Genomic DNA, 18956 nt, shown 5'->3' with positions numbered 1-18956 from the left:
AATCCCCTTTTTACGGTTTTCGGTATATACCGGTTTTTCGGTACATACCGGTATTGCGGTATACGTATAATATACCGTATACGGTATATATATAATGCGAATTATGTTTTTCAGAAGCAATTGCTTCTGATTTCTTGGGGGGGGGGGGGGGGGTCATAACCTCATAAAGCCAACGTCCACGGTCAGTCTTTGAACTTTATTTTGGGTGCACCACCCTATTTGAGCATAAGAGTATCCAATAGCGTACGCAGGATTTTAGTTCGGTTAGGGTTTTACTTGAATAAATAATTTACATTATTTTTTTCTTAACAGTTTTTATATAACAATTAATTATAGTTAGTCTCAAATTTATAGTCTACATTTATAGTGTCTGGTCATCTATAAAGGCATAAAGCCTTTTCGGCCCGTAATAAATATATGGACGATGATACACCAATACACCATCAATTATGGCAGATGTTTTGGTTTAGCAATGTTCTAAATCAGCCAAAAAAAAACTGAAATTATGATTGTCTTTATCGTATTCAACAATTTATTTTATATCTATTAAAAATGACCAACAATTGATCTGTCATCTGTGTTTATCAAAATGGTGGTAAATAATATTTTTTTGCAGAAAAAAGAAATTTCAGAGGGGGTCAGAACCCTACCCCTACGTACGCCACGGTGAGTATCGTATACATCAGTTGGAGTAGGGTGGAGTAGGTCATAAATAATATGTATGCTTCTATATGATTTAAAGTTTGCTACGCCATCGCCAGTACGCCACCTAACCTAACCTTCAAATATAGTACATATAGAAATCTGTGCCGTATGGGAATCGCGGAAAAAAATCCCGATAAAAATGAATGAAAATATGTCAAATTGTGTAACTTAAATGTATTTTTCAATACAATTTTTACACATTTATACATCAATTTTGATATATTATTTTCATTCATTTTTTCCCGGGCTTTTTTTCCAATTACCAACCGCCCTACGGTGTATGATTATAAATTTAATGATAAATCCGCAGCGCTGATAAGTGATAACACCGTGGACACGCTATGAATGATAATAATTAATAATAATAATATAGACAGACGCCGAAACACGGAATAGATTAAATTTAATCTATTCAGTATTCTGTCTCTGTGGCCGAAACGCCGTCATCAAAATATTCCGTGTTCCGAACGATTAATTACGAATCAGTTAAAAAACATATTATCATCTTACTCCGAGATATTATTAATATCCTATTGTTGAATCTTCATCCGAGTTTTCGATTCCCATTCCCGACTAATGGTCGACGTTCTTAGCTGCGCGATGTAACACTTCGTCTTCGGTTAGAACTCTCGACGAAACAATGGAGTCCTGCACGTCGGCTTACCAAAACCTAAACGAATCTGACCGCAGGATCAGCAATGCCTTCACCGCTAAGAGACAAGCACAAGACTTCGAAATGAGCAACGTGACCGTCGTGCCCGATGGTAAGTGCAGTGTTCACAGTCGTCACATGAGCCAATAAGGCCATCCGCCGACGAAAAACCGAGAATACTGTTTGGTTACGCCTTCAAGTCGGTTGGGTGAAATCCGAGGCCTACAAATAGTTTTTACATTATATGTTTTACTCCTGGCAGAAACGTATACAGTCGCTCAAGCTGTGGACGCTTTTGGATTCGGCAGATTTCAAGTGAAGTTGTCACTGTTCACCGGACTTTGTTGGATGGCTGATAGCATGGAAACGACCATATTGAGCATTTTGTCACCCACTTTGCAATATGAATGGCAGATAACACTTTTTCAGCAAGCTCTAGCAACAACTGTGAGTTTACCCCCAGTGTTCAATTAATTGTTTATGTTATTACTGTTATTACAGTAGAACCTTGGTTAACCATTAGGGGCCACACTATGCGGATCACTCGTGCGAGCCGGTATATCCTGGACATTTAGAAAATATCTGCTAGATAGATGTAATCGTTTTGTGAGTGAGATAATTGTACCAAAAAGTATTAGCAATATTATATAAATATGTCAAAATTTTTAAAGAAAATATTAATAATGTGTAGGTACCTATATTATTTTTAAAATGTTCAATTCCTTGCTTAACCGTATTTTTGATTAAAGTTTTGGTCCCTGAGAATGGAGGTTGATCACGGTTCTACTGTATTATAATTTATAATGTGCATTCTTTTGTATTCTTGTTTTTATATTTAAATTATCTGTTTCCCTTTAATTGTTTGTAGGTTGTTTTTATGGGCATGATGTTGAGTTTACCATTTTGGGGATCATTCAGTGATAAGTTTGGTCGAAAAACAGTAAGTTTGTTGATTAGCATACTAAGTGAAAGAGTGATTAAATGATAAATTGGCCCATAATAACATAGCCTAATAGACCATTTCCACTAAAAATGTGTCTGTATTTGTACTTGAATATATTCAATAATGATGAACCCTAACATGTGAATATTATTTTGTATAGATTGCTCAGAGAGTGAATTGCTATTACAAAAACATCATTTGACGATTTAGATGTTTATGTTAAACTAGTAGACATCAAATTGACGTCCTTGGTTTTTAGCCAATTGATAGCAATCCATATTTCATTATTACGTACATATTGATAATATCAACATAAATTTTGTTAATTGACGTATTTATTCAATGGGGCATAATAAGAAAAAATATCAATTGATGACTTAATTCTACAAAGTTTATAGGGTTAATGATTATTTAATATTTATTTTTAAGAGTTCCCCCGTTCCCCAATACAAGTATTTATATTCATACTTTTATTATTATGAAATTATAAGATAAAAAAATAATGAGTTTGAACAAGTATTAAATTGTGTGATAATTAAATTTAACTCAAAATTAAAAATCCTACAAATGTTACTTAAACCCATTTGATTTACAATCAGAAACGAAAAACATTTATTATTTATTCCATATTCATTTTAATGAAACTTATAATCATTTTCTATATTTTACAGGCTTTGACTCTATGTTCAGTGTTATTGTTCTATTTTGGTATTCTTAGCTCGATGTCACCCAACTATACGTGGTTATTGGTTTTACGAGGATTAGTTGGATTTGCTATTGGTTGTTCTCCACAGTCGTATGTTAAAATAATTATATTCCAAAACAATTACTGTTTCAATTAGTATTATTATCTTGACATGTTTTGTTTGTGATGTATTGTGTATTTACTAGTGTTACGTTATATGCAGAATTTTTACCTTGTAAACAGCGGGCCAAATGTGTAGTGTTACTTGATGTAAGTTTGGGCATTAGTAGTATTGAAATAGATAATGATATGTTTGTAGTCATAACATATTATTACCTACATATAAATAAAAATAAAGGCGATATGAGTCATTTTTTAATTTTTTTTTCACATTTGTTACACATTATTTATACTTTTAATGTAATATAAATTATGTATTTTCATCAATTATAGTAAAAATATTTCTCAGATCGTCTCATAAAAATTTTAATTACCTAATTAATATTTTTGTTCCAATTTTTATTTAGTGTTTTTGGGCACTCGGAGCATGCTTCGAAGTTCTTTTAGCCCTAATTGTGATGCCCACGTTAGGATGGAAATGGCTTTTAGTACTGTCCACAGCACCATTGCTTGGTTTCGCATGTGTGTGTCCGGTAATGAAACACCTCATAAACGCTTGTTGCATGTTCTATATTACAGATAACATTACAAAGATCTAACATACAATATAAAATGGTTAGATCTTTGTGATACAGACAATTGATTCAAATTAAGTTTAAGAAATATGAATAACAAATACTATATTAAATATTATGCTACTACATAATATACCTACCAGAATAACATTTTTAAATAGTATAATAGTATAATAGTATAATAGTATAATAGTTTTAGATTTTTAATAACATTATTGTACATGTGCTAAACTGCGCACAAACAACAAAAAAGCACCATTCAAATAAAATATTTTAACTCAGTGTAATATATAAAAAAAATACCATATTTTATTGATGGTAATTTTTATTATTTGTACAGTAAAACTTCCGTTAACGGTTACCTCTATGTAACGGTCAATCATTTTGGTCCCGTCAAGTGTATCCTAGTGTTATTCTACCTCTGTAGGACGGGCACCTCTAAATAGCGGTCATTATTTTCAGTCCCTTCGGTGACCGTTATATGGAAGTTCTACTGTATTATGTTAGTTGAAACCCACCCTAAGCACTTAGTTGCAATGACAGATATTCCACATTGCGTTATCTAGGTTAGAACTTATTAAATACTATTATATTTTTTTATATATTATAAAACTGTAATTGTAATAGTCAATAACTATCAAACACATAATTTATTGTTTTTACAATTTTTAGTGGTTACCTGAATCAGCAAAATATTTAGTGACCAATGGCCAAACAGATAAGGCAATTGACACTTTAAAAAAAGTTGCTTACGATAATGGAAAACCAATGCTCTTAGGTAGATTGGTCGTTGACGATGTAGTTCTAGAAGAAAAACGTGGTAGTTTTACTGATCTTCTGCTGCCGCAACTCAGAGTCTCGTCTATATTACTCTGGTTTATTTGGTAATTTATTCAAACCACAGGAACAAAAATGTACTCATGTTTCAATACATTAATATATTAACTGTAGGTTGGTATGTGCATTTTGCTACTATGGAATTGTGTTGATGTCTACCGGCCTGTTTGAGAGCAGTTACAATAATAGGACATGTTCGGCAAATTTGGACAGCGGAATTTTTAAGACTGTGCAGTCTTGTACTGCAGAATCTCATTATTTGACAACTCGGGACTATATTGATCTTCTGTGGACAACACTTGCAGAATTTCCTGGTAATATCAGTAATCCTAAGAGTATATAGACTTTCATTTACATAAAATATTCACATTTTGACAGGGATATTTGCCACCATTTTTGTGATTGATAGATTTGGTCGAAAGATAACGTTGGTTTTTCAATTTACATTATTTGCTATTACTTTATTTTTACTATTTCAGTATGCTAAAAAGTAAGAATCTAATTTGAAATTTTATTTATGAAGCAATCATTTGTTTAACATCAATTCGGATTTTTTTTTAGTCGAGTATTGTTAACAATCATATTGTTTTTGGCGAGGGGTATTATTGCAGGAGTGTTCCAAGCCGTATATGTTTATACTCCTGAGGTGATTTTCATCAATTATTGATTTATTATTAGGTTTTTTTTTATTGTATTTTTACATGACCGTTGTTACAGGTTTATCCAACGCCATTGAGATCCATAGGAGTCGGAACTTGCAGTGCTATGGCTCGCCTAGGTGCTATGGTTACGCCATACGTTGCACAGGTACGTCTGACAGCCAGAAAACAATTCATTCACTCAGATGTTCAAGTATACCGTCAAATAAAAAATAATGAATTATTTTTTTATATTTTAGGTATTACTCAAGTCATCATTTAATACTTCAATAATCATTTACATTACAGCAGCTCTACTGGCCGCTATAGCGAGTTCATTATTGCCAATAGAAACTAAAGGAAGGGACATGAAAGAAGAATATATGGAAAAAGATTAGGTTTAATTTAAAAATTCTGATTTTATGAAATGTACTATTTTTCGTATCAGAAGTGTAGTTTACCATTCACCTAGGGATTTTATTGTTATAAAAGGTTTGATTATTTTTTATTATAAATAGTGGTAGTTTTAGTAGTACTGTGTAAGTACTGTTTATATGATGGTGTTAAAAGGTTTTATATCTAGATACTTCTAATTTTACTGGTAAACTCTGTAAGAAGCCAGTATCCATGGATTCAAACCGTTTAACCCCATCATACAAACTTCCTAAGTGTAGCAACTATACTCTATTCCAAGTGAGCTTGGAAAAGCTTCGAATGGTAGGACCGCTGTGATTGGCCAGTTGTTGACAACGCAACAATGGCAGTCAATGAGACTGCATGTGTGCAAACCGCAACGCATTTTCGTCATAATTTTTCCAAACTTATTTGGAATAGTGTATAGAATTATCAAAAGGACTTTAAAAGAATATAAAATATTACTATTTTAATTTTTGTATTTATCTATATTTCATTCACACTTTAAAGGTTCCTCGGCGGCAGACTTTTACAGGGGCGTGGCCATAATACACAGCCAGAATACAACGGAAAATGGTCGCCGCTGAGGATCCTACTTAATATGAATGGAGTATATTTTGATCATATACTCGTGTCTAATATGTACCACAATATTACTCAATGACTTCCTGCTATCTGAAAAATAAGATTGTCTTAAGAACCTTAAGCTTGTGCCAACTGCTAAGAGGCTACTAAATAATAACATAATTTATGTTATCAGTCTCTTCACAAAAAAGATCCTTATGGTTAAATATGTTAGGTATGGATTCTCAGTCCTTGCATGAAATTATGATTGAACCATAATTTTTAATTTGAATTAATTGAATTCAAAAGCAGAAGCAGTATGGTAAACTACACTTGATCCATATTTTATTTTATTAAGTTGTAAATACTGTTATGATTTTTTTGTTTGTTTGGAAAATGTGTCAAATTATTAATTAATATTGACTTAATAAGAAATGAAAACCTATTTTATTTCTACTTGTATGATAATAGAACTAAGTATCATATTGGCTCATATCTATTTATTGTTTATTGTAATTATATTTTTTTAACGCCCAAATAATTTTTGGATTTCTGTATATTTAATAATAACAAAAATAAATACACACTTTATATTTTCAAAATGTCTCGTGTCTTTATTTTACTGAATTAAGACAGATATTAAAAGAAGGGGGAAATCAACAACAAAGTAGAAACAAAACATCGAGATATCTAAAAAATCGTGCTCATTAGTTAGACTCAAAAGATCAAAAATGTCCACAAAAAACATATGTCTATCAAAAACAAGTCCATTATTGCCTATAAATAAAACAAACTTACAATTGTCCAAAAGAAAGTCTACATTATAAGGGCTTCAAAAAGGACTTGCGTAACTACATGGGCAGTGGCCTTCAGTATATGTATCTAAAACATAAATAAGTATACATTTAAGACAAAATTTTACTTACATTACACTATAGTCACAATAATCAGGCCCGGCTCAAGAGGTAGGCCACAATAGCCCACGCCTAGAGTAACACTTAAGTAAAAGGGAGGCATTTTCAAAACAGTGATAATATTATTATTTTAGTTGCGGTGATTTTAGAGTGCACTATTTTTGATTGAGCCGGCCCTAGCAATAATAATATTAATTAATACTTACGAGTTTATTTCTGTAGACTAGAATTATTTGTGGATTGCCCATAAACCGGCCCCCAAATATACGATGTCCATAAATTGTATCCAGGGTCATTGCTTGAAAAAGGTATGATGTCAGTCGGACTGTCAAAGTTTGAGGTACTTGTAGCTGCCGTAGTATCAATAATTGCAAGATTTGATTCTAAAAAAAATGAACATTAATTTATACTATCCAACATCATTGAATGATTTTAAATAATTTTAAAAAACAAACCTGACTCTTTTTTTAGAGTTTCGAGTAAAACTAAATCTGAATCAGACTTCGTTACTTTTTCCTCATTTTTACGATCTCTTCCTGAACCTACGGGTCCTAAAATAAAAACTAATAATACCATAAAAATTAATTTCATTCAAAAATATTAATTCATATAAAAGTTAAAAACAATTTAATTTCTATACTTCCAAATATGAATTTAAAATTATACGCATCAATTATTACATCTATATTATGTAAATAAATATTGAATACCAATTAAATAATTTTGCAAAATTCTATAATATTCAACTAAAATATGTAATGATCAAATAAAATATTACCATGCTTATTAGTTATTGTTGGTGAAAGATCAACATGTTTTTCATCAGAGCCTCTTTTCAATACAGTAATCTTCTTCTTGGCGTCTAGCTGTTGATCTGTCTGGGGCTTATTATAAAGTGGTACAAATTCTTTTTTTTCTTTTTCTGTCATGACGGGAACAACATTGTCATCATTAGCATTATGTTTCATCACTTCCGGAGAATTACATCTTTCCAATGTGTGAACCTTTGGTTTTATCAATTCTGAAGATGTACATTTTTCTATGGTCTGAACTTTTGATTTTATTGTTTCCGGTGAATTGAATGTTTCTACAGTTTGTACCTTTAATAGTGTGAATTCTGGCGAAGTGCACCTGTCCGCAGATTGAATTTTAGGTTTTATCACTTCTGATGAATTAACGCTATCAACATTTTGACCCTTTGATTTGATTACTTCTAATGAATTGCAAGTTTCTACAGTTTGAACTTTTGGTTTTATAACTTCCGGCAAACTGAATTTTTCCGAAGATTGTACCTTTGGTTTCATAACTTCTGACAAATTGAATCTTTCCATAGGCTGAATATTTGGTTTTACTACTTCTGTGCCATTAAATCTTTCTACAGTTTGAACTTTTGGTTTTGTAACTTCTGATGGAATAAATCTTTCCACCGTTTGAACTTTTGGTTTCGCCATATCTGGCATATTTAATCTTTCCGCACTTTGAACCTTTGGTTTAACAACTACAGGTGGTGCTATTAATGGTGAAACTGGCGATGCTACTGGTGGTGTAGGAGGAGGTAATGAAGCTTTTCTATCCATCTTATTTTTCTTCTTCATACACTTATATTCTGCCAATAGTCCGTCATCATCAATAATTGATTTCTTTGATATGGCTGAACGCATTGTTGCTGGTTCTTTTTCAATTTTATTCTGTGAGGCTTGTATTGGTTTTGATTTTGAAACATTAAACTTTTCGATAATCCGTTCCGGCTGTAAGATTGTCACAATAGGCTGTTTAGGAAGAACAATTTGGTATGGTGCAACAGAAGCAATAGGCTTCTTAACGACTTCAAGTGATGGGGAATTCAGCACTGTTATTGGAGATTCTGGACTATTAATCGACTTTATTACTGGAAGACTTATAGTAGAAAGTTTTTTATTGCTTTTCACAGTTTTTACGATTTTAAGATCTTGTTTGGTTTCTACTGGGACTTTTGGTTCTGGGCTTGGACTAATTTTCTCTGTCACTGGAAGTTCCTCATAATATTTAGCTGCGTTAAGGGCTTTCTTGTGCTTTCTCCAACTGTCAACTGGTTTTAATCCATACTGTTTTTTTAATAATTTTTCTGCACGTCTACGATTTTCCATTTCAAACTTTCCCTCTTCAGCTTTAGAATTCTTGTTCAATTGAGAATCTATTACAAGCCCAGGAGATCTATTATAAAATCAATAAAAAGTAAGCATTAACGAATGATTTAAAACTGGTTTATCAGTAAACCGTTATTTTAATTTTTGTAATTTTGAATTTTTTTCTAATATTGTTTAGTTATGACTTATTCATTATAAAAAGAAAATAGATTTGTAAAAATAATATGATTTTATCATACTATTACTAACAGTTAAAAATTGTATTTTAGATTCTGAGCAGAGCGAGGAAGCTAGTGGTTTTTTTATTAAATTTGTTTTTTTGATCTCTCGAAATTCAAAGTTAATTTTTTTTATTAGATATCTAATTAATAATTAGGGCCCGAAACTTGATGCATTTGCATCTTTTTTTCTAATACTTAAATTCAAGGCTCGTCTTTAAAGAGATATGATTCATGGAATATAGAAATTAATAGTACAATTTTTACTAAGCATTTTTTTAATTTTTAGGGAATTATAGGCGTTACGGTAATGTTTTAGTATTTTAGGTGCATTTTATTCATTTATTATGCATTTTTTGAACCTTTAATAATTAAGATTTATGATACATAAATTGTATAATATAAAACGTAAATTTTTAAATATGTTAAGTCATTATAAAGTCATTTTTGGTTTTTTTGATGTGTGTTAGTCATATTAAAGTTTTTTAAAAATGTTTAGGTCATCAAGTTTCGGGCCCTATTTATAATGAAATAAAGAGTTTTAGTTTAACACAATATTTTCAGTTTAGAATTTCAATGCAATGTATAAGTTTGATCAAATGAAAATTATAAAAACTCAGATTGATGTGTAAAAATAATAATTAAGTGTGAATCATATTTCTATAAAAATATAAATAGAATTACATAAAACCCATACCTATTTCTTGCAATTTGCCACGAAGACACATTGTACTTTTGACTAGAATCAGTTTCTGATATCACTGTTTGGCTTAAATAACGTCTCTTCGTTTTTTCTTTAGGATGATTATCAAGTAAATGAGATCTACTACGATCTTTTTCAAATTTCTAAAAAATTTAATTTCTATATTAAAGTCAAAATAAGAAGGGGAAAACACTTACTTGTTCTGGTTCTGGTTCTGTATTGCGTAACATAAAGCTCCAAATGGGTGTAGAGTCTGAAGGCTTGACATAACTGTTTTCACTCTGTGATATACCCAAAGATGTTGGATCGGGTATTACCTCATTACGCTTTTCCTCATTGCCTTCTTTGTGCTTGGAATTTCTGTTGATTTATTTATGAAATATTACTACCAATTATACCGCCTATAGTACAAATGTACAAATTAAGTATTTTGGTACCACATACTTGAATTCGCTTTTCTTAGCATTTCCTGATTGAACTAGAACTGACTGAAATGATCGCTTTCCATGAGCTCCAACACACGGAGGACCAAGATTTTTTGATAAAAAATCCTTGTCAATCGTATGTACAGCAGCAATTGACACAATCCAAGCAACTACCATGAGTATTCCGGCAGCCAAAAGCATAATTTGACCAATGGAAGACTCCCACTCAGGTCGAATCCAACTATCACCTCGACGGAACTCTTGCCACGTATATTTTTCTTGGCATAATTCCCATTCCGGAGGTACAATACCCCACAACTGATAGATGAAAATACGACTGGTAGTTTCTGATCCAATTGTTTCTTCAGTATTTATTTCCAACTGACGAATAACCGATCTTAATGTGAAATCAGCAGTAAACTCAACTGATACCTAAAAAAAATGTTCTATTACTTCTGAAAACATTTTAATAATATATAAGCAAACATACTTCTCTGGATTGATTAGGTAAAAGAGAAAATTTTCTGCAATCTAAAATTCTAAAGCCATAGCCACTGCAAAGTACACTGTTTATAGTCATAGATGTAATCCTAACTGTATGTTTGCCAGGATTCTTTATTAAAAATATTCTGGTCTCCGATGGCAATAAAGTTTTATCTGAAAAAATATTTGATACTTTGCAAAAAGAAATTAAAAGTTTAAAATCACTCACTTTTACTACACATAAGATCGATCATAGGACTAGATTCCAAATCAAAAATTAATGGAGGTAATTTTCTTTTAGAACCAAATGATAATACAGGATAGGCTCCCATTCCTTTTAGTAATATACTTTCTAGAATAGATACGTCATTTCTGAAAAACAAAATATTGGATTCCAAATAATATTCATGAGTTGTATAAAGTAAAATAAATAAGATTAATTTTGAAATGAGTTATATTACCTGATGAAGAGTATAGATGTACTAACACCAGGTTTTTTTGGCTGAAATCTAACTAACACTTCAAGTTCCTTTTGAGGTGGCAAAACGAATATCATGGTTTTCTTATGTGGAACATAGACAGAGTTCTTGACATTTAACACTTTCCTTCGATAAGGACTAGAATTATTCAATACCAATTCCCAATCATCTCTTGATATTAACAAAGAATTAACCCTAAATACAATTAAAAAATATTACTATATTGTTGATGAATTTATTGATGTGTGCATATTCATACTCATGTTCAAATAGATCTATGAATTCTGTGATATTACACCAGTATGGATGGGGATACATGGCCAAATGCAGCGTTATATTTTGTGTATGAAATGTATTTTTCACCAAGATTTTTTGATAATAAGGCTTTCCTTTCACCTCCATAGTTGGCAATTCGAATGTAGTTTGCTGTCGATTTTCACCAGGTTCTTGTATGAACTTTGGCCATTTTAAATGAAGATGCACGCTGAACTGACATGTTTCAGCACCACCTGATTGAAATAATCATAATTTATTCAATTATAAGATAATTTAAAAAAAAATTTATATATTATTTATATATTCTCTCTGACTAGCCTAAAATGTAGCTTAACTAGCCTTAAGTGACCCAAAAAAAAATTTACCAATAGCTTTCTTTATCTGTTTAAGTTTAAAATATAATAATTTATCTTAAAAATACAAACCAGTCTCTAATGTAAACTGATGTCTGAGTGTTCGATTGTCTTCCTCGGCATAATATTTCCCCATTCGACGATAAAACCAAGAAAAATCCATATAACTTGTCTCCGAAGAATTTGTTAAATGAAAACTTGACAACCACATTGCTCTTTCTACATGCATCAATAGATATGTACATTTTATTATATTTAAGGGATTTAATTTTTAATCAAAATATCACTTACCTGCTTTACTGAATAACCCTATCCAACCCGAAGAGTTTTTATGGTGGGCAGGAATCCATTCTATATGTCCAACTAACGACACCATTTGAGGTTGAATAAGAGATGGTCTCGTGGGAACAAATCGAACATTTTCACTAACAAATTCACTTGTCACAGAAGTTAGTGCTAATGTTCTGTCCAACCAAGACATAACATTTACTTCAGCAGTGCAAACAGCGCCCTAAAAATTATAAATATTATTAGTATAAATGTATTATTTTCAAACTAAATGATTACATAATTTGATAACTACACACTTACTGGATGACAGTTTTCAAATGCTAATGGTTCAGCTATTACTTGTAAATTCTTATCAAACACAGATACTTTCAATGGTATACTGTAATGCTGATGTTGAGTTTGAATCCATATTTTAACAGTTAAATTTTGATCAGGATTTGGCGTAGACACCAACAATTGGAATATAGCATAGTGTTTAACTGGTAAAGCCACAGGCTAGAAAATAAATATAATAATATATACTTAAACAAAATACTTAGCAAACATTGTTAAACAACAAATAAAAATGAAATAATTACAGCTGGTATTTGATCATCACGTATCATTGGTCGAGACCAGCTGTCTGCACTATTGCGACGCATCGAAGAGTTAAATTTTCCTATTTCTACCAAGTTTAATGAGACATGTGGAGTGTATGTTGTACCCCAATCTTTAACCATTATAGCAACAGGATTTTCGTTAGCAACTACAATGTAAGTATGACGGGGTGAACTAATTCTTATTGGTGGCAATGTGATGATATTGGTAGCTGGTAAAATCTAAATTGTAAACCCAGAATATTTTAAATTACATATTTTATTATATAATATAATAGAGACTTGTACACAAGGTTTTACATACCTGTGAGAGTTGTCCATCATACACCATTAATGGAATTGTAAAATCTGAAGCATTTGTTTTAAATTCTAAGTATGATATAATATCCATTTTGGAATTATTTGGGTTTACATATCCAACACGAAATAATGTTTTATTTTGACCCGGTTTTAAAACTACAGGGTTAAAATCTCTTATCTAAAAAACAAAAAAAAAACCATAAAATGTATAAATAGTTTTATAAGTAATTAAAATTGTTGAGAAAATGGTGTGTATTAAATTTGTAAAAAAAAATGGAAATTCAAATAAAAATAATAATTGATTAGAATATTTACCTTAAAATACTGTGTGGCATTTTTTGGAATCCCTATTTGAGAAATAGCAACTGGAGTGGATGAAAAATTATTCAGCAATGAAAAAGTTTTGATAATGCTCGTTGAACGAATTGCTTTTGACATCACAAAATGCAATGATTGTTCTTCATACACCAAATCACCTTCCAGTGTTCTTCCATGGTATGGTATATTTAACTCATTGCCTTTGTTACTCTTTACTGTTAACTGTCCATAATGAGTTTCACCATATGAATAACCAACATAATCCCCTAAAAAAAATTATAAAACAGTTATTTAATACATTAGTAAATTATGAAGGACAGTAAAAAAAATGGTGTTAAACATAATGTACAGCCCTTACAGTGATAACTAATATGAGCAACTTGGCCTGCTGTACATGACTGTGGAGGTACTTCTACTTCGTGAGGAAAATCCACAGTCACAAAGTGAGAATCAGATGTTACATTCTTAAAAGAAATATTATAAAAAGAAATGATTGATGTACATGTCTTGAAAATATGTTGTACTGTTGTCTATCTTCTATAACATACCTGAACTATAATGCTAGATTTTGCTGAGTTACACAAGTTTAGTACTTTTGATGTAACTAAACCATTTCTACTGGCAACACCAAAATCGATGATGTGTTCAGAACTATAAAGACCTGGTTTTGATACCATTACAATGTTTATAGGTACGTTTATGTATTCGTGATTACTCAAAAACAGCCTGTTCGCAATAAAAAAAAACACATTCTTCAAGATATATAATTTTTTGTTAAACAATTAGAACAAAATATAGTACAAACCCAATTTTTGTGGAGTGATTTTTCTTAGACCGTTCTGCAAATGTGAATCTAATTAATGGTTTTGTTTGGTATGGCATAATATCCCAAACACTTCTTTGATCTTCCATTTGGCCAGATGGTAGACTTAAATGAAATCCAGGTCCGCCACCAAATACTTTTACAACCTAAAATTATGATTAGCATTAATATGAAGAGCAATTAATCTATCAAATAAATTATTTTGATGTTAGATGTTAGACAAACTTGTAAAACTTCTGAGTATGGATTAAATATTGAGATCGCTGCTGAAAATGTTGCTCTCAGTGGTAACACGAGATTATTTAAATAAGGAACCTTGTAAAAGTCTAAACGATTTCTATGTTTTTCCTAAAAATATTAAATAATTTAGTTAGTAAGCAAATTATATAAGAACTATATGCTAAAACAATTTTTGATCTTATATTTCTTTTTTCTTTACCGGTGCAGTATTAAGGAAATCTTCAAAAATTGTTACATCTAAGCGCTGACCCACAATTGAACTTTTATTATTCTGTGGATTTTTAGGAGCAAAGTAATACATTTCATCTGGGCTATAACAAAATCAAATCAAACTACCTTCAACTAAATATATAACAAACATCACTAACACCTTTTTTTATTATTATATTTTTAACTTTTTATTTAGATTTAGGTATGGTTTTAAGCCGTATGAAATTTGTTTTTTAGAACTAAAAATATTTGAGTTTGATCAACACATGTTCAAAATTGTTTGTATATAGGAATAATCAACAGAAATCCACAACAAAATTAAAAATACATAATAAAAGTGTCAATATTACATTGTAACAAAAACCCATAGTTAATAAAATCTACAATTCTACATGGATTAGTTTTATGTTATGAAGTTATATTTATCTTAATATAAAATAATTTACCCAATAGCTGTATCTGGTTGAAGTTCATCGAGTCCAGGTGGATGAGGACCTGTATTGATGTTTATGAGTATCATATCGGGATCTTTAGCCTCATTTCTAAAAAATAATAAAAAACATTGTTGTGAATGCCTATTATATATACCTAACTGGACTAAAAATCATATTCAGATTATGAATAGATTATATAAGTATACTCCTGAAGAGATCTCTTATAATCTATTAATCAATTAATATGAAAATATTTTATCTTTTTTACTTTTATACCTAGGTACTCAATTAAAACAACTGTTTTTGCTAATTTAATTTCATAATAATCAAAATTAACTTCATGTTGCAACTTTAGTTAAACTTAAGGTTATAAATTATAATATTAATTATAAATACAATTTATAATAGTAATTGATTGCTAAATGTATTCTATGTACATACATTAACTAAATAATTAATCCCCACAACAATTTAGTTATTGGAAATTAATGGTAAAAACAAATGTATAATTTAATTGTTTTAATTTATAAATTATAGATTTATGGATTGATAAACACATAACTATGCAAGAAAATGTTTATACTCTCTTGATTGAATCACTATGCAAATTTCCCAAAAATATAGGTCAACCTGTTAACCGAATAAAAATAAAAATACTTCGACATCATTATCAATTCATAACAAATATATCATTACTTATGTATCAATCAATTGTTTCTATACAAAACATGACATTTTAAGACAAGTATAAGGAATTCATTAAATATTTACTTACTGTGGAGGATTTGATCGATCATGAGATACTTGTTCCTAAAAAGATTTTAATAAATGTTTTAGTAAACACTACCTACTATTTTAAATTGGTTATAGGTATAATGGACTTACTTTATTTGAATGCTGAGAAATATCTTCAACAACATAAGATCCGTATGGAGCATTTTGAGGTTGAATATAAACTATAAGAAAATAAAATTAAGTATAGGTGGGTAGAAACTATATTAATAGTCTATATTTTTTTTCCAACTTGAAATTTAAAACCAAATTTTAAATTTACTTTTGTATATCGTAGATACCTCCTACTTATAGTAAAGTAAAGTAATTGGATAAGTTAATATTTTACTGTCATTTTCAGCCTTATCTTTCATAATCAATATTGAGAATTTTAGAATAATATATTTTTTATTTTAAATAAATATGAACTGTTTTTATTGTACCTACTTAGGAATAATTTTATATTACTTATACACAATTAATCAAATTAATATTAGTCTACTTACTAATGAAAAATTTAACTATGATAGGTAAATGCATTGACATTTCCCACATCAAAAGTACCTACTGACTGTTCGACCAAAGTGAATTGTCAATCAAATGATCAATACATCAAAATGGAATGACAAGAGGCAATCGAAATGAAATCCTATGTCAATCTATCCGAATAGATAACCATTGAAATTGGAACGGTTAACAGTTGCAAACTCAGACCTCAGTGTACCCGTGAGGGTCCTTGTGCTGGCGTCGAGTAAGTGAATGTAGGCCAATATAAACCCTAGGTAGGTACCTACAATATATTGTACAAACAGATAGGTAAGAGGTAGCAGAGAGGACTTACCAGAATCATGGTGATACGAAACCGAAGGTGTCTGACCCGACGACAGAGGCAGTTGGACCGCGATACTTATGCATACTGCTAAAACGGTGAGGACGATGCGAACACAGGGCGTTAATAATAATACGGAGATCATGGTTTACGGTGTGTAAAAATGAGAATTTTAAATTATAATAATAATAATAGTAATAATAAAAATAATAGGTACAAACAGTAATAGCAGTAATAGTAAAAAAAATTAACAATATAATAATAATAATAATAACGGTGACGATATTGTAACAACGATGATTACGATTTAAACAGAGGCGGATAGCGCAAGAGAAGAGAAAAATATATTATAAAACGACAAAACGCGGCGGCGGCTGTGGCGACGACGACGACGACGGCGGCGGCGGCGCACACGCACCACTTGTCTCCTCTATTGTGAAATTACGGCGCGTTACAATGTATATCACATTCTGTACCTGCGACGGCGGAGTGTTTTCTGGTTTCTGAGCGCGCGATGCGACAGGCACACGCACACTCGGAGGGTGATACAAGTACGCGATCCTTGTGACGGGGGTTGGGGAGCGTGCGATGATGGTACACGGCGATGCACAGAGTATAGAGGTCGCGCGTAGGCACCTATATACTCGTATTGTTATAGTTTTTCCCGGTGATTGTAGCGATGTGGACAAGTAGACGGGAGGTGCGGGACGAAATTGTGTTGTGAAGGGGGTCGGTTTCGGGAATATTATAATAATTATCTCGATTCTGCGACGACCATGTAGAAAATATCGTAAGAAATTTCTCCCGTCCGTTGACGGCGGCCGGACGACGTTATTCGGAAATGTTATCGTATTATTTTTTTATTTTTTTATTTGTATTCCATCCGTTTTGTGGCAAGGTAGATGCAGGAAAAGAATATAAGTTTTTAAGCTCGTCCGTCTCCCCCGTCGTTTTCGATTTTCGTCCCCGGAACGCGACGACAACGACCGCGGCAACGAAGACGACGACGACGAGCCAACAGCAGCAACACACGGCGCGCCGCCAGCAGGACCACAGCTGGGATGTTTGCAGAAATTATTGATCTGATCGGGTGAGCGCGTGTGCGTGCGACTTGTGTGAGTGCGCGTGCGCGGCGCGGCGTCGTCGTACCGTCTCACCCCCACCCGCCCCACCACCCAATGAGCGAGCGATGTGTAATGACGACGGGGTTCCGCCACCGTCGCCGACTCGTCGGGAAATGAAATTGGCGGGCGCTGCCCGTGCCCCGTCAGCCGTCAAGCGTCCGTGTCGCCATGGTTGTTCGCGGTAAACGATCGGCACTTGGGTATATAGTATATACCAGCACCGGGACGTCCCACTGCCCACTCTAAGCTCGTGTCTCCTGTCTCCTAAGTCCGCTCTCATCAGCTGACAACTGGTGCTCAGTATCCGCGCGCTTTTTGGCGCGGTATGGACGTCGTCACTTCGTTACGTCTCTTGCGCCGACTGTATATTATCGTTTGTTGTGTTCGTGATACGACGACAGTTATAGACAAATTGGTATTATTATTGAAAGGACCGCTGAACGCTATGAATTATAATATTTTAACTTTTAAGATAGCATGCTAGTTAATATAGTTGTCATAAATATTAAATGTATTGCGTTATGTACACTGCAGTACCGGGCCCACCGGTAAAGACCGATCTCTTGACTTATTTCACCATTACTATTCACAGGGATATTAATTCGTCGGAGATATTTTGACTGGAATATTTTTATCGGGATGTTTTGTGGTGGATAGAACACAACAAGGATAGCATACAGATGTTCTACAGTGCACCTTGAAAAGTGCAGCATCTAAATGAACGGCGATTATGTTGGGAAATACCTTGTGTGCCTCCCAAGTAAATATTTTTATGAATATAGCTATTTTCAATTTTTATAATAATGGGAACTTGCTTTTGGGACGAACCTCGTATTATATTATAATATTATTATATATTATGTATAATATATTATTATTATTTTCATCCATTTGTTGAATCTCATTCTTT

The 18956-nt window shown here is 32.0% G+C and overlaps 2 protein-coding genes across 3 annotated transcripts; one reads left to right on the top strand and one right to left on the bottom strand.

Annotated features, from left to right (window-relative positions):
• Positions 1-1092: 1092 nt before the first annotated feature.
• LOC100161372 (synaptic vesicle 2-related protein) lies at positions 1093-6616 on the top strand. The gene is made up of 12 exons (XM_001944968.4): positions 1093-1469; positions 1620-1804; positions 2226-2297; positions 2972-3096; positions 3192-3255; positions 3513-3638; positions 4353-4564; positions 4632-4831; positions 4896-5007; positions 5079-5163; positions 5235-5324; positions 5416-6616. The coding sequence occupies exons 1-12, from the start codon at positions 1346-1348 to the stop codon at positions 5551-5553; spliced, it is 1533 nt and encodes a 510-aa protein (XP_001945003.1). The 5' UTR covers positions 1093-1345; the 3' UTR covers positions 5554-6616.
• Positions 6617-6724: 108 nt separating this feature from the next.
• LOC100570445 (transmembrane protein 131) lies at positions 6725-18030 on the bottom strand. Of its 2 annotated transcripts, XM_003240981.4 has the most exons (26): positions 16935-18030; positions 16208-16278; positions 16098-16132; positions 15335-15430; positions 14878-14989; positions 14664-14786; positions 14421-14584; positions 14164-14341; positions 13974-14079; positions 13613-13881; positions 13302-13475; positions 12980-13219; positions 12702-12896; positions 12402-12621; positions 12183-12329; positions 11741-11990; positions 11464-11676; positions 11232-11374; positions 11010-11176; positions 10539-10951; positions 10292-10454; positions 10089-10237; positions 7826-9240; positions 7503-7610; positions 7254-7430; positions 6725-7015 (listed from the first exon to the last, which is right to left on the bottom strand). In XM_003240981.4, exons 1-25 carry the CDS (start codon positions 17065-17067, stop codon positions 7258-7260), a joined length of 5457 nt encoding a protein of 1818 aa, XP_003241029.1. In that variant the 5' UTR covers positions 17068-18030; the 3' UTR covers positions 6725-7015; positions 7254-7257. The 2 variants fall into 2 exon arrangements, with proteins under 2 accessions (XP_003241029.1, XP_029347087.1); XM_029491227.1 differs by lacking the exons at positions 14664-14786; positions 14878-14989; positions 16098-16132; positions 16208-16278; positions 16935-18030.
• Between the last annotated feature and the right edge of the window lie 926 nt (positions 18031-18956).

The sequence above is a fragment of the Acyrthosiphon pisum genome, chromosome A3 (genome assembly GCF_005508785.2).
Source record: "Acyrthosiphon pisum isolate AL4f chromosome A3, pea_aphid_22Mar2018_4r6ur, whole genome shotgun sequence".
Lineage (NCBI taxonomy): Eukaryota > Metazoa > Arthropoda > Insecta > Hemiptera > Aphididae > Acyrthosiphon > Acyrthosiphon pisum.
This window is presented reverse-complemented; position numbering and strand designations above follow the sequence as displayed.